The sequence below is a fragment of the Pleurodeles waltl genome, chromosome 1_2 (assembly GCF_031143425.1).
Source record: "Pleurodeles waltl isolate 20211129_DDA chromosome 1_2, aPleWal1.hap1.20221129, whole genome shotgun sequence".
NCBI classification, from domain to species: Eukaryota; Metazoa; Chordata; class Amphibia; order Caudata; family Salamandridae; genus Pleurodeles; species Pleurodeles waltl.
This window is the reverse complement of record NC_090437.1, coordinates 1,320,297,761-1,320,313,036: the sequence shown is the minus strand read 5'-3', so window position 1 is coordinate 1,320,313,036 and position 15,276 is coordinate 1,320,297,761. Positions and strand designations below refer to the sequence as shown.

General features: G+C 44.8%; 1 protein-coding gene across 1 annotated transcript in view; it reads right to left on the bottom strand.

The window, feature by feature from the left end:
• Positions 1-6,957: 6,957 nt before the first annotated feature.
• Positions 6,958-15,276, bottom strand: part of LOC138251369 (uncharacterized) — a 30,338-nt gene continuing 22,019 nt past the window's right edge. The window contains exon 4 of the mRNA XM_069205644.1: positions 6,958-7,577. Coding sequence (XP_069061745.1) covers positions 7,054-7,577 — 524 coding nt within the window. The 3' untranslated portion in view covers positions 6,958-7,053. The remainder of the gene's footprint in view (positions 7,578-15,276) is intronic.

Below are 15,276 nucleotides of genomic sequence, written 5' to 3'. Positions count from 1 at the left end.
CCTCATAGGGGAGTGTAAACTCAGTTTACACAGGCTGCATAACCCGGAGGGCATCTGTCCCACAGGCAAGTCAGTTCTGCTAGAATCCTTCTCTCTTAAAATAAACACTACTGGACCTAATTTATAACATTAGCTTGATGCAGTGAAAAGCTACTGAGTCATGCCTGGGAACGATTTCTGGACGGATAGAAAACAAAACCTGGCACTTGTGCCCACTGAGCAGTTAGAGAATATACAAACATAATCCCAGGAAAGTGGCTGCACAACCAGTGATATTACTGTGTGTTTCAAAACATTGGCACGCAAGACAAAGGGGGTCATTCCTACTCCGGCGGACGGCGGTCGCCGCCCGCCAAGCGGGAACCGCCGAATGACCGCACCGCGGTCAAAAGACCGCGGCGGCAATTCTGGCTTTCCCGCTGGGCCGGCGGGCGACCGCCAGAAGGCCGCCCGCCGGCCCAGCGGGAAACCCCCTTCTACGATGAAGCCGGCTTCGAATGGAGCCGGCGGAGTCGAAGGGGTGCGACGGGTGCAGTGGCACCCGTCGCGATTTTCAGTGTCTGCAAAGCAGACACTGAAAATCATCATGGGGCCCTGTTAGGGGGCCCCTGCACTGCCCATGCCTGTGGCATGGGCAGTGCAGGGGCCCTGTTAGGGGGCCCCACGACACCCGTTCCCGCCATCCTGTTCCTGGCGGTTTTTACCGCCAGGACCAGGATGGCGGGAAGGGGGTCGGAATCCCCATGGCGGTGCTGCGAGCATCGCCGCCATGGAGGATTCTTTGGGGCAGGGGAAAACCGGCGGGAAACCGGCGGTTTCCCTTTTCTGACCGCGGCTTTACCGCCGCGGTCAGAATGGCCCCAGAAGCACCGCCAGCCTGTTGGCGGTGCTTCCGCGGTCGTTGGCCCTGGCGGTCCATGACCGCCAGGGTCAGAATGACCCCCAAAATGTGCAATGTACAGTGAAGGCAAAGACATTGGGGTCATTACGACCTTGGTGGGCGGCATCAGCCGCCTGCCAAGATCTGACCGCCATGCGGCCGCCAATGCGGCCGCACCCCCGCCGCGGCCATTTGGAGATCCCCGCTGGGCCGGCTGGTTTCCGCCCGCCGGACCAGCGGGGATCACGGCCGCAACATAGGAGCCGGCTCCAAATGGAGCCGGCGGTGTTGCGGCCGTGCGACGGGTGCAGTTGCACCCGTCGTGCTTTTCACTGTCTGAAAAGCTGCATGGGGCCCTGTCAGGGTCCCCACGACTCCCCGTTCCGCCAGCCTTTTCCTGGCGGTGCAAACCGCCAGAAAAAGGCTGGCAGTCGGGAACTCGTAATCCCCTGGGCAGCGCTACAAGCAGTGCTGCCCAGGCGGATTATCACCGCCGGGGCAAAAGTGGCGGAATACCGCCGGCCCCGGCGGTGCGACCGCGGCACTTCTGCCGCGGTCGTAATACGCTTGGAGGCACTGCCAGCCTGTTGGCGGTGCTTCCGTCGTTTTATCCCTGGCGGTCCCGTACCGCCAGGGTCAAAATGACCCCCATTGTGATTTCTAGAGTGCTAAGAAATGAGCCATAACTATAGTGAGTCTATGAATAGGTACTTGCAGCAGATTTAACAAAACATTCCAGCTGAAGAGATAGGCCATGAAGCAATGCTGATACATTTTTTGGAATCCACGGGGCACCGGTTCCAGTTAGAGATCGACTGGTGTCCATGTGTGAATAATTTGCTGAACTTCTTGAGGCTCAGTAACAGACATTCAGGTCGGCATGACATTCAGTATTGCATGACATTCCATCGACCTAAAGGCCAATGTGTGGAGAAATTGGCAGAGCACAGAGCAAGCAGGTGGGACTTTGGATGAATGATCCGTGATGTACTGGAGAAGCCGAATCTTAACTGCCATGTGTTTTGCTTAAAATGCCTCCTAGAGCCTTTTCTATTTTCCACTTGCTCATCATGGCCTATGTCTCCAAATGTTTTTATTCATTTGCAATCACTGACTAGATAGTATGCATGTAGTTCATATAGTCATGTATTTATGAACTGAGAAAATCATACTGAATTTAGAATGAGTATTAAAGCGCGTTCCAATGCTCTCCAGTCTGCTTTATACCATGCATCGCAGTCGTACTTTTCTCAAAATAATACTTAGAAGTGGTATAAAATGACTGTTCCCAGCTTTCTCAGAGTGAGCAGGTCTCAATGTAACTCCAATAAAGGCATTTCGAGATAATAAACAAAGCCTTTATACTACAAACATTCAGTGGAGCCCCAGGTGTGCAAGAACCAAATCTAAATACTGCAAACAATGGCATACTCTTGGTGCTAAGAGGTTCATTAACTAGACTGACTAGAAACAAAAGAAAGCCATATGATGTGACATGCTGTCTGTTTTTTATCATATATAATCATTTCTATTCTTTTTATATTTACAATATTCGTTTTACATTTATCCTGCAGCCTTTTACAATGAATATTGTGTATTTCTTGTGAGTCATTTATTTATGAGAAAAGGTGTCAGTAACGTCTAACAAGTAAACCAATTCACGTGCTGCAGATGCTCAAACATCAGAACCAGTGCTTCATATGAAAATAAAAAACGTGCCGGAGCCCAAAGCTCTCCTTTGAAACATGCCGCTGCTGCCTTGAAATGTGTGAGCACAGAATACTGAGGCAGAGTAATTCTGAAGCCATCTCGGGCCTCCTCAATCTATATACAGTCACTCCCAGCCCCTACAGCTCACTCTTGCAGCTTTCTGCTTTCTCACTTTGTGACGCTGTTTCGTTTTTCTATTCCTTCTCCAATCCTATATGTATCAGTTGCTAGCAGTAAATGCTTGATGCAGAAAAATAAGCGTCGGCCCTCAAAAATAAGTGCCGGTGCCCTGCACTGGAAACCACCGGCTCAAATTGAGCACTGGTCAGAACGCTGAAGAGCAGCAACACCCAGGTGGAAACAGCTGGTACCTTCCAGGGAAGAGCAGGCTGGTGGCGGGGACGAGACGGAAAGATGCCCCATGGATGGAGGGCACGAGTAGGAGGGCACGGGCAAAGCACCATCGCCAGCTAATTCCTGCCGAAGTGGGTTGGCTTTCTCTTTCAAACTTTCAAGGAAGCTCAGGTATGCAACAACCACATCTAAATAATGCACCCTGGACAATATCAGACAATAATCATATGGTCTTGGTTTAATATATTTTAATTGATTGAATAACATTCAACTTTGGGGGGATTTAGAATAAGCCAGGCACAAACTGTGGTACCCACTGTGATACTTTGTGTAGGATAAGCCTATGTAGGGTGCTAAGAAAGGCATTTAGAGGGACAGATGGCATTAGGTTTAGTCAAGTAAAAGGTCAGCTAGTGGGGGAGATGTATGTTGAGTGCAGAAAGACTAGGGGAGTGAGTGGTAGGCAGTGACACCTGAAGGATTTAGCACAGAGGTTAATCAGTGACTGAGGTGCCTCTAGATAGACACACACAGAGAGGTATAAAGTGACAGAAACACTAGTAGGACATGGTGAATTCAAAAGAGCTGGGAGACAGAGTGGGAAACAGCAATGTGCCAACCCACAGAAAATAATGTACAACTCAGTGAACTGAAAGAGAACACCTAGAAAAGTACCAGTTGCATTTTAATCACAGCAGTAAAGCTGGGGGGAGTTACTTAGGTGAAAAATACTACTTGTTCATGGAGAGAATTTAGTTGAAGGGAGTCATTGATGGCTTCCAGGGTTTATCTTGGAAAACCGTAGGAACCCAACCTAGACTGCTTTGATGCAACATCTAATTTTTTACTTGTGTTGGTGATCATCAGGATCTTTATAATTGTTACTGGCAAGTAAATGTAGGCACTTACCAAAGGATGCAGGCAGCATCCCCCAACATTCACAGGGCAATGGCAATTCCATCACATATTTGTAGTGCACTGAGGTACTCGAAGTGCTAAATGCCATGAATGCTGCACATGGCAGCACTGAAACATGTAGGCAGAGTAGAAACACTTTGGAGATGTATATTCAAGGTATTATGCACGCGTGCTTCCCTCAATCAACAATGTATAGGTGTGCTATTGCTTTTGTGACCACACACAATTATTCTAAATTACTAAGAGAGTAGGCAGAGCAGCCTCTGTGTAACGGTGGTTGGCAGTATGAGTAAGAGTGTTAGTCTTGTGTAGCCTGGAATCCTGTTTTAAAAAAAATATATATTTCTCCTGGAAGGGGAGTGGAAGGGTAAATGTAGAGGGTGATGGAGGTGGGTGGCAAGAGGTCAGCTTTATTTTTTTATTTGGAGTGGGGGTAAATGTAAAGGGTAGGGAGGTACATGGCAGAGGTCAGTTTTTTTAACTTTTGGATAGGATTGGGGGGTCAGGTTTTGTATGGCGTCTTCATTACTGCTCAATTCCTGTGTAGATGTTGAAAGCAGGGACAGATGTTTTGTGAAGTAATATACGAGATAAACTAAGGGGATAAAAAGTGAATAGCAGGGATATTTTCACCTTGGTCTTCTCAGTGGCATCATCATCTCACGCTTCTTGATTATTTTGTATAGAATGTCACCCAGAACCCCTCAATGCAAAACATACCTCTCGTATTCAGTTAGACATCAACACATTTTACTTTTTGAATTGCTTTCTCTGAAAGATACTAGCCTGAAAAAAAGATTGTAAATCTGTTTACTCACTAACCAAGAAACATTTAAGACACATATTTCAACCTCTACAATGTTATAGTAAACTACTGGGGAGACAGTCGTGGATATAGGGATTAAGAAGGAATTGCCCATGGGTGGAGTGTGAAGCTAAGTTGGAAACTAACAATCACCTATCGGGTATGACAAAGAATCTGTGAATCTTCAGCTCTCTGTCCCTCTGAAAAGACAACACACTAAGTAAGACTCAGAAGCCAGTTAGCTGATACACCAGCTGTAAAGAACACTTCATGATCATGATAGATTTCACCTCACCACCACCTACCACAGACTGCCCCCCCTTCGCAAGAACTGTGTTACAGCCCCTTTGAATTCTATACCAACAAAATGAAAGCCATCTGCAACAACCTCAACCCTCAAGTGAACCCATGCACTCTCACCTCTAGCCTACCCACATCTCAACATAAAACTCCCTGACTACCCGGGAAACAATCATCACTAAAGAAACAACCAACATCATGAGGACCATCCACTCTGGAGCGCAAATGGACCCCTGCCCCCACTTGATCTACAACATGGGAACCCCCCCAATTAGCAAAGTTCTCATCCATATCCTTAACAACTCCATCACCACCACCACATTCCTAGATGCCTGGAAACAGGCCAGGGTCAAAACACTGCTAAAGAAACCTTTGGCATACTCCCTAACATCTACATTACAGCACTGGCTGACCTCATCAGATCACACAGCATCTACATACTTTCCTATCTAGACAACAACAAAAAACAAAATATAACCTGCACCCCCTTCGGCAGCCACCTGGATGAGAAACAAAAGCCTCTACCTCAACACAGGCAAAACTGAAGTGGAGACTCTCAGAAGGAAAACCTCTGCTTGGGGCTCTACCTGGTGGCTATCTGACCACAGCCCCACACCTACCCCCCACCCAGGCCAGAAATTTAGGAATCCTCCTGGAGAACAAGGTAACATACCCAAGGTCAGAGAGCCCAGGTGAGCACAGGGACTTACATCTGCTTCAATACCCTAGGAATGTTGCAGAAGATATTCGAGTGGCTACCCAAGAACACAAGGAAAATGGTCACACAGGCTTTGAGTACCAGCAAACGTGACTATGGCAATGCACTTTATGCAGGAACCTCCAAAAAGCTCTTGAACAGACCCAAACCATCCAAAATACCGCAAGAATCATCCAAAACCTACTTTGATGCCCACACCTCAGAGAGCTACATTAGCTCCCCATAAACAAATGCATTGAGTTCAAACTTCTCACACACACAAAGCACTATACAACATTGGTCCAGCCTAGTTCAATAGCACCATACACTCTCATCATCCTCCCAACCAATTCCGCTCAGCCAGACTCTTGCTTGCACACATACTCTGCATCCACAAAACCAAAATCGGATGCCATCTCTTCTCTTATATCTCCCATAACGTGTGGAACAATTTCCCTCTTCGCATCAGAACCGCCGCCTCACTTCTTGAGTTCTGCAAGAACCTGAAGACTAGGCCTGGGCAGAGTTGAGCCAAGCGGAGCTCCGCAAAGTGTCCAAAAAATTCCACTGCCCTACGCAAAGTTCTGCAAGCGGCAGAGGGTGTTAGGTTGTGCTGTTCATGGTGATTTTTAGCACCAGTTGTTTGTCCCGCGCTGAGAAATCAGCGCAAACGCCTCCCTGCGCAGTGCAAGAAGGCACTGCTTCTTTTCAACTGCTTGAGTTGACTCTACTCGAGCGACAGCTACTTCAAAGCGAACAGAAGAGTTCTTAGTGCGAGCGGTCACAACCATACCGCGACCGCTCGGGTTGAGAGAGAAATCTCGCTGTGCTGCACTACATGGAGTTTTTCAGAACTCCGCACTCTACATGGAGTATGTAGTAGGAAAAACCCCACAAACTCCGAGAGTGGAACGGAGTTCACCACCTGCCCCTACTGAAGACCTGACTGTTTGAGTAAACTCACCAATGAGACAGCCACCTACCCACCTGCAAAGCTCCTGGATACACTCACAGATGATTAGTGCATGAAACAAAGTATACATAAATTACATTATTAAAAAATGATAGGAGGAGACATAGGTGTGAAGAAAGCAAATACCCAAATTACTGACTTGTGAGGAAGAGAAAATACAGCTCGACAGGAGAAATGAAAAAAAATATAGATTTTTGTTTGTTCTCTCTATACAACATACCTGATAAATCTCTTTAGAGATCAATTAAATATAGATAGTTAATGCATCTAAAAATGCACATTAATTTTCAACTATACATTAAATGTCATCAAGTATAGAATTAAATGAAGAGAATTGGGTTTTATTTTTCAGCACAGATGCATTTAAAGGCAGAAAAAAAAAGTTATTGTGTATCTCGTGGATGCCTTTGTATCTTCTACAGGAAATCATGAATGATATCTGGCTGCTTTGCCAAAGACATATTTTTCAGCTGCTCATTAGCCTGGTTCAACATTCCTATGGTGGTGTTTAAACTGGAAGAGCCATTATCATGTAACTCCGGATTGTAACTGATTAAGGGACTTACAAGGACCTCCATATTACTCAAGGCTGGCAGTAAGGCATCAAGCACAGCACTTAGTGCTGCATGAACATTTGCCATGAAGCTTTTTCCAACCAACACAGAGAGAAATGCTGTGCACTGCCTTACTGGAAGCTGAAAACTGGTCAGTTTCTCCAGGAGATCAACTTCTTGACTTATATTCACTTTCATGGTATCAATGTCTTCCTGGGTTTTGGAGATGCTCTCCTCTATGACAACAATTTTCTCTTTGGATCCTTCAACTTTTTCAGAATAGTTGACCACAGCAGATGTCTGGGCATGGAAGCTCCTTTTGGCCTCATCAGCTTTCATCTTTGCAATGTCCAATGCCTCTTGGTTGGCTGTGATCATGCTAAGACCTGTGAGAGAGAGGGCGAGAAAGAGGAAATGCACATGGAAGTTGTGAATAGAATGTCTACCGGAGAATACTCAAGACAACATGGACACACGCTTCTTGTGAGGAAAATCTTCCACTATTGTCATTGGAGTCAGCAGATTTGTATTTATTATGTATATCATTTCAATCAGGTTATTCATTGCTATGAGGAAAACAGTAGGCAGCAGCACTTGTTTTACACTGTTGTGATGTCCACCTGGTGTTGGGTTGTCACTACGATGAGCTCTTGTTTCTCCTGTATTTTGTGTCCTCACCAGGATCTCTGGAGACCCAAGCAAGCTGGTAGAATAGTAGCTAGTGATCGGACACACTCTTTACCACTTCTCTAAGATTTCCACAAACCAGAGTGGTGTCCAAGAGGCAATTTATTTTCATTTGAGTGCAGGAAGATATGGGAAATTACAATTTTTCCATGGTGTACCCACATTTATATGCATATTTAACTTTCCTATAAGTCCCTACAACCTCACAGTACCTGTAAGTTAAATAAAACTACTGGACTGCAGCACCTTTTGTGGCATCCACTACAGTCACAGTGCAAGGGCTTTAGTCCATCCATTGTAGCCTGACTGCAGCAGTTTGAATACCGCTAATTGACCTGGCGAAAAAAACCATTTTGACAGGTCAAAACTTTTAAATATGTATAAGTCACCCTTATGTAGGCCTTAATACTCATAAGGAAGTGTGCATCGTACTTAACAGTAGGACATGTAGAAAGTTACAGTGGGACGGCCACAAATGATATTTTCATTGTAACAAGGCTGTTTGTTCCGTAGTGAAACACTGGATACGGAATTATATTAAAAAATTGATCTTCTGCTACAAAACAGCTGCAAAACGTATTCAAGGACTAGAATGTTCCATGTTCTCTTCGTAAAGCATGTGGTTTCATTTACATTAACCTCCATCTGCAGACCTCTGAGTGCTTAATCCCCAATAAGGTGTTAAAACTGCTCCCACAGCAGAGACAAAAGCCTTGGGTGTTCAAAGGTGTTGGTGTGTATTTAACATAATGACAAGTTGGCTGGACACAGGAACCTAATTAATTTCAAAGCAGGCCTACCACAAACAATTTTTAGCTGACACCAGGATTAGGATCTTCTTGTTCCACCAACAAGTAGGAGTCATTAATAGTTGAGATGGAGGGGTAATCTGGCCCCAGAACTGACTTAGAGTGACCATTGAGGTTGGGCTGCTTACTTCCCACACCACACCTCTGGGATGGGCATAAAGGCTATGAAAATGGAGAGAATGATTTCACCATGTTGGATTGGCACTGTGAAATTGTTTGCTGGGGGCACACAGGAAATCCTGTGAAAGAGAGTAGGGTTACTGCAGGGAACCGTAAGCTTATTGGTTAGAGAGGGGCCAGCAGTCACCCCATCCACAAGCTAGAGCTAGCCATAAATGTGGCATCCCCAGTACCCCCCACAGAACAAATTCTGGACCTGAGGAAGAACAGAAGAAGACTGTACTTGTTGTCTGAGACCTGAACACCGAAGGACTGGGCCTGCTCTCTCTTGTACCAAGGACAAAGACATGGACTCGAAGGACCATAATGCTGACCTACAGTTCAAGCTATAGGGGCACAACAAGCTAAAACAGACCTTTTTTTGCAACTGTCCACCTGATATGTTCCAACTGGACACACCCGAGATGCTTCAGGTGGCTTCTGGGGCAAGTGAATCTTGACCCTTAAGTGCTGTCCCCAAGGTCCTGGTATGCTTGTTCTTGTCTATGCCAACGTTTACTTCTCCCATCACTCCCAAAAACCCCTGAGACTTTTTGGCTCCAAAGACCTCTAGAGGACAGGGACAAACCTGCTAAGTCAATCTGTAGTGAAACCTAGTTCATTGTAATGGGATAACAGGAGTTAACTTAGCCTCTAGCGTTCAGACTCGTGCCCCGTCACCTAGTGACTTTTAACCTACTTAGCTTGCTCTGTCTTAGCCCATTTAATTATTTAATTCATCTAAGATGGCTGCCTTGTTTATAGTTAGGCCACTTGTTATGCTTTACATTATCAGTGCCACTGCGCTAAGGCGTCAAGATCAAGCAACAAAGACAAACAAACAGTAGGTGTTCACACTTAGGGATTTTCCCTCTCTATTCTTTCGAGGGATTGTTTATATTAATTGCCGTCCCAAGCATGTCTTTTATCTATTGTTTGAGAACACACCTACGTCAGGGGTCCTTGTAGATCTGTATAAATACATCGCACTTTAGACCGATAATCAGAGGGATTCCGACCAGAGGGCATCGCCACCATCGCTGATACAGATGCTGCAGTCGTCTTGACGCTGACCCAGTCTTCGTGTCCCTGCGGAGTCTGAGATAGAGACCTCATTCCTAGGTAATGAGGGTCGGGGGCTCCTCTCATGGACATGGCATTGGCAGATTAGGTTTAGCAAACCCAGCTCTCCTCTAGGTAGGAGGTTAGGCCTCTCACATTAGGGTTTTAGGGCATATTACATCTCGTATGTCTTTTCTATGCATTGCAAGATGGTGGGGGTCTTTGTAATAATGACTCTCGTCTTCACAATTTTGTTTCCTGCATTATTCATTATCCTAATCATTGCAGCCCATGCAACTTATCGCAAATTGCAGTTATGTTAAATAAAAACCATTGAAACTTTACTGCATCTTTGTCATTGACTGTGTTTGTATGAGACATGATATATCTGTGAGAAAGGGGTGATCTCCGTTTAACGACAACATTCCCTGAGATGTCTTATTCTCGTGTCCATGCGTAAAGGCTGCCACAAATCACCTTTTACTATTGTGTTTCTGGTGAGGTGCTGCTATTGAGCTGGGAAGGTTGGGACAACAGTTGCGATTTGTTGTAGGATAGGCATAGTCGCCTACAGACAAAAGTACTGTCATCCTTTAACCAGCAGTCTTGGCCAGAGCAAGAGTCCAACCTATGACAAATCCAACAAAGGTGAGTTGCCCCTGGACTGAAGAGGTTTTTACAGCAGCAAATCATTTTCAGCAGGACCTCACCTACAGCCTGCAGTCTTGCACCCACTGGAAGTATCTGGGCTCTGAAAAAGTTACTAAGTCCAAATGTAGAATTCTTCATTGAGTGAAGGTGCCAAAAGACAGTGCGAGATCTTCCTTGGGTTTGAAATTCAAATTACTCCCACTCCAAGCATTGTAGGCTTTAACAGAACCATGCCTCACGGCTATTGAAGCTCGTAGAGAAATAACTGACTACAACCTCCTGCTTTGCCTTACTAAAGATTGCAATCTTCCATTTCAGAGACTAAGGGCCTGATTCAGAACTCATCGTATTGGTTACTCCATCATAATGGTGACAGATATACCGTCTGCTGAAATCTAAATGCCACAGGTTAAAATGGTATTTAGATTTTGGCGGATGGGATATCGGTCACTGTTGTAACCGAATAACCCGTCCGCCAAGATCTAAATCAGTCCCTAAGTCCGAAGTTAAAACTTTCTAACCCAGTTTCTACATCCAATCCGTATTCCATTGTGGTCGGCCTTAACCCGTGCCTAGGTCCCTGTCTATCACGGCCAGTTGACTATGGTTGTCTCAACCCTTTTTTGAGCTATATATAAGTTTCAAATTTAAAATGTTTCATCTCCAGCCCCCCTTGTTGTATTCTTGTTGTTTTGGTGTCATTTTGTTCATTAAAATATTTGGGGACAGATTTACAAGGCCCTATCACCACTGGAGCTCTGGTAGTGCTATGCACTGCGACATATTTACATGGTGGTGTTTAGCCAATTTTTGTGGCTCGGTGCCACCTTGTATGTACAACCCCTTCACACACAGCACTTTGTGTGGAAGGGGCATGCAATGGGTGTTGTTGAGGACATGCCACAGCAACACCCATTGCATTTTGACGCTGCCCCAGATTGATGAGTTTTCATAAACCTGAGGCAGCGCAAAATCTAACGCTACCCCACGGGTGGCGTTAGCATGGCAAAATGAGGAGAAATGCTTTCATTTCTCCCCGTTCTTTGCTCTTTCTATGTGTGCTGCACACCTAGAAAGAGCAAAAGGCAATTGAAGATTTATTTTGTGCAGGAAGGTGTTCCTTCCTGCACAAAAACAATCTCCCCCGCAGCACAGCCATCCTTGCACCATGGCGCAAGGGTGTCTGCTTTGGTGCTCGTCGGCAAATCTAGCACCGGCGCAGGGGGCAACACAGGGGCCCACATATTCTATTAAATACTGCACATCTCTGAGTGTTGAAAATGATGGAGCACGGCACTGCCAAATTTCTCGTAAATCTGTGCCTTTCTGTTTTTCTAAATTGTTTTGGGATTTTTTTCTTCTGTTGTGTTTTGACTTCATCACTCTTTTGGTACTGCATAACTACTTCAGACCTTGTGTCTAATGTGTGCCATAGCTAACAGGGTGTTGAACTAAGGAAAATGTAGTGTATTTAGTAGTTCACCCTGAAAAGGACTGAGAATATTACTTGAGTTGGACAGTTACCCTGTAAACTAGTATCCCAGGTTCTTAAGATGGTAAATATAGACAGTGATGAGTGACAGAAGGCCCAGCGTGTGTGTATGTTTTTTTTATCTTTGTCAGGGGATGGGGAGGCCATGTTTTATGGCCCTAAAAGATATTGAAAGCAGGGGCAGATAATGTAGGAGGTCATATATGACATAAATTAAAGCTGGCTAAAAAATGAATAACTTGGAATGCGTTCACCTCAGGGTTTTTAGTGACACCACAGACAACTTAAACGTCTCTCTTGTTATCTAATTGATGTTACTCAGAACACAAAGATCCCCATCATTTACTGATACTTATCTTAAATGTTATATGTATAAAGGTGCAAGCATGAATATTGAATCCTAGATCAGCCATTCATGACTGTGACTAGGCAAAAGTGAAAACAAAAGTTGTTTCTAATGCAATGTTATAAAGGAATTCCAGACCATGCTTACATGACTGTCAGAGAGCCTATCAGTGTGGTGGTGGTGTCTGTCTGCTCCAACGAAGAGCAGAGAATGCTACTTCAGGTTGGGAAGGAAAGGGATGGCATAGGTGGTGATTGGGGTGGGTAGGGGTCCGAGACCCGGTAATATATTAAAATATTTGACAGGCAATGATGGACTGAATCATGAGGATCATCTGCGTTGGTGGTAGGGCACTCTGAATTATTGGTTAGAGAGATGGTGACCACAGATGGTGGAAAAGCTAGATGACAGGACTCTAGACACATTTTTTGTACTTTAATATTTGAGTAGGTAATAGTGAGGTGGTATTAGAGGTGGCAAAATGCTTCCTATTCCTTTATGTTTTTGCGGAGAAAGGAGAGTGCTTGCCAGATGGTGGTATTGTGGGTGGAAGATCCCCAGGTGTAACACAGTGCAAAGTGCTGTGGCACAAGAGCCTACCAATGGCTTCTTTACCCCTGCATAGATGCTGAAAGCAGGGGCGGGTGATTTGAGTGGGCTACACCTAACATAAAGCTACAGATGTGTAATAGCATTAAATAGGATACTTCACTCGACAAATGTTGATTTTGCATCTTACTACATCATTAATTGGGGTTGGATTGCTGGAAGGTCAGGTTTTATTTTTCATTTTTGTGTTTTATGGGGTGTGTTTGAAGAGAAAGTATGTTGGTGTATGGTAGGACATCACTTTGTCTTTTAATTTGTATGGGGGAGAGTGAAAGGACACCAGGTGTGTTTTTTTCATATTATTTGGGAGGAGAGGGTAATGCTAAGGGTGCTGTTGAAAGTAGCAGAAGCCAGGTACCATTTTTATATTGTAGGAGGTGGTTCAGGAAAGGTAGGACTATAGTGTTGGTAGGGCTGCATGGCAGGGCACACAAGGGAGGGGAAGTTGTAGATGAGGCCATGTTTTACATGGTTCATCAATGATTCATTTACCCCTGCACAGGTTATGACAGAGTGAGAGATAAAAAACAGGTACTTTACATAAAATAGCATTAATAATGTGCACAATAATGTGACTGACATCACATACACCTCAGAAACCATAGGAGAAACATACTCCTGTGATTTAGGTACCAATCAATAATTCTATAGTTTCCTGTGATAAATTGTGTTACTTGTTGGGTTGGTGAAACCCTGCTTAAGCAGCAACCACAATTCTTGTCAGGGTGAAAAACAAGCATACCCCAAATTAACCTGTGCTTAACACTCAGGTAGCTTCGCACAAAGAAGTCAGGATTAATTTGAGGCAATGTGTAAAGTTTTTATCCAGCACTTCAAATACTAATAAGGTAAAAACCAAAACAAGAAAAATCCCACACAAATTTAGATAGAGTAAAATGTAATAAATTATTTGAGACCAAAATTATAAACAATCAAATTATTTGAAGTGTGGATATGCAATTGTAAAGGTTCATGAAAAATAGTACTTTTAATCACCAATCATGGTTACTTGGTTGGGATGGACCAGAACAAAGTCACAAGTTCAGGCCAACCATGGATTGTGGAGGATTGGTAGATCCAGCGTTGAAGATGTGTTGTGCAGCGATGGTTCCGATGAGCTGCAGGGTGCATTGCGTAAAGAATGTGTCACACAGGAGCTGCAAGGCTGTGATGGGAGGTCCTGAATCAAGGATGCATTATGCAACAGTGGTTCAGAAATGCTGAGGGGCTGCAATGCAAAGTCCTGCAACAAGGAATCATCTTGCAGTAGGTCTGATGCAGAGTTGCACAATGATGCATCAATCACACTGCACCGGTTCTGGTAGGGACAAAGCTAGGCTGACAGAACACCTTCAGGCCCCCTTCCAAGGGTTCAGAACTGGGGTGGCACCACTTGGGCTACAAGATTCACAGCAAGCAGAGTCAAGGAGCACGGTTCAAATGGATTAGATCCTTTTCCGCCCCTTTCTTTCCTTTGATCAGGAGGCCAGCAAACTGGGTTTTGGAGTCACTCTGGTGGTCTTGGGTTCAGGTGTAGGTCTAGTCCTTGTAATGAGGGAGCATAACAGCAAGGAACCAGAGCAGCAGAGCAAGTTACCAGTCTTTCTTGTAGCAGAGCAGCACAGCAGTACTTCTTCTGAGTGTTCCACTGGCCCAGATGTGTACTAAATAGTTGGGTCTGAGGGCCAGTATTTATACTTGGTGCCAGCTTTGTAGTAGAAGAAGATTCTAGTTGTTTCCACCTCCAGAAGTATTTGACGTTTTCTCTTTCCTGGCCCTGGCCCCAGATTGTCTAGGGTCACAAAACACTAGGGAGGAACACTTTGTAAGTGTGCTGTGGCAGATTTTTTGTGATGTGCAATTGTGGTAGGTGACAGCTTCTAAATAGTCAATCCTCAAATTCATAATGCCTTTGGGGGCATATTTATCAAAAGTGATGCTGCACCTAGTGCAGCACCACTTTTCTTGCACCTCTTAGCACCCACCCAAAGCAACCAAGTGTGCGTCGTATTCAATATACGGCGCACCATGGCAATAGTTAGGGAACTAGCAACAGAATTTTTGATGCTAGTTTGACACTTTGCAGGATTAGCATAAAAAATTGTGACTCTAATCCTGCAAAGCACCCAGAGGCCCATTGCAACCATAGGGAGCCTCCTTTTAACCCCTGCTCATATCGGGTGTTAAAAGTACCAAAAAATGATGCAAAGAACTCTCTTAGATTTCTTTACGCCATTTATTCGGTCCCTCCAACAGTGGAAGTCTTTGCA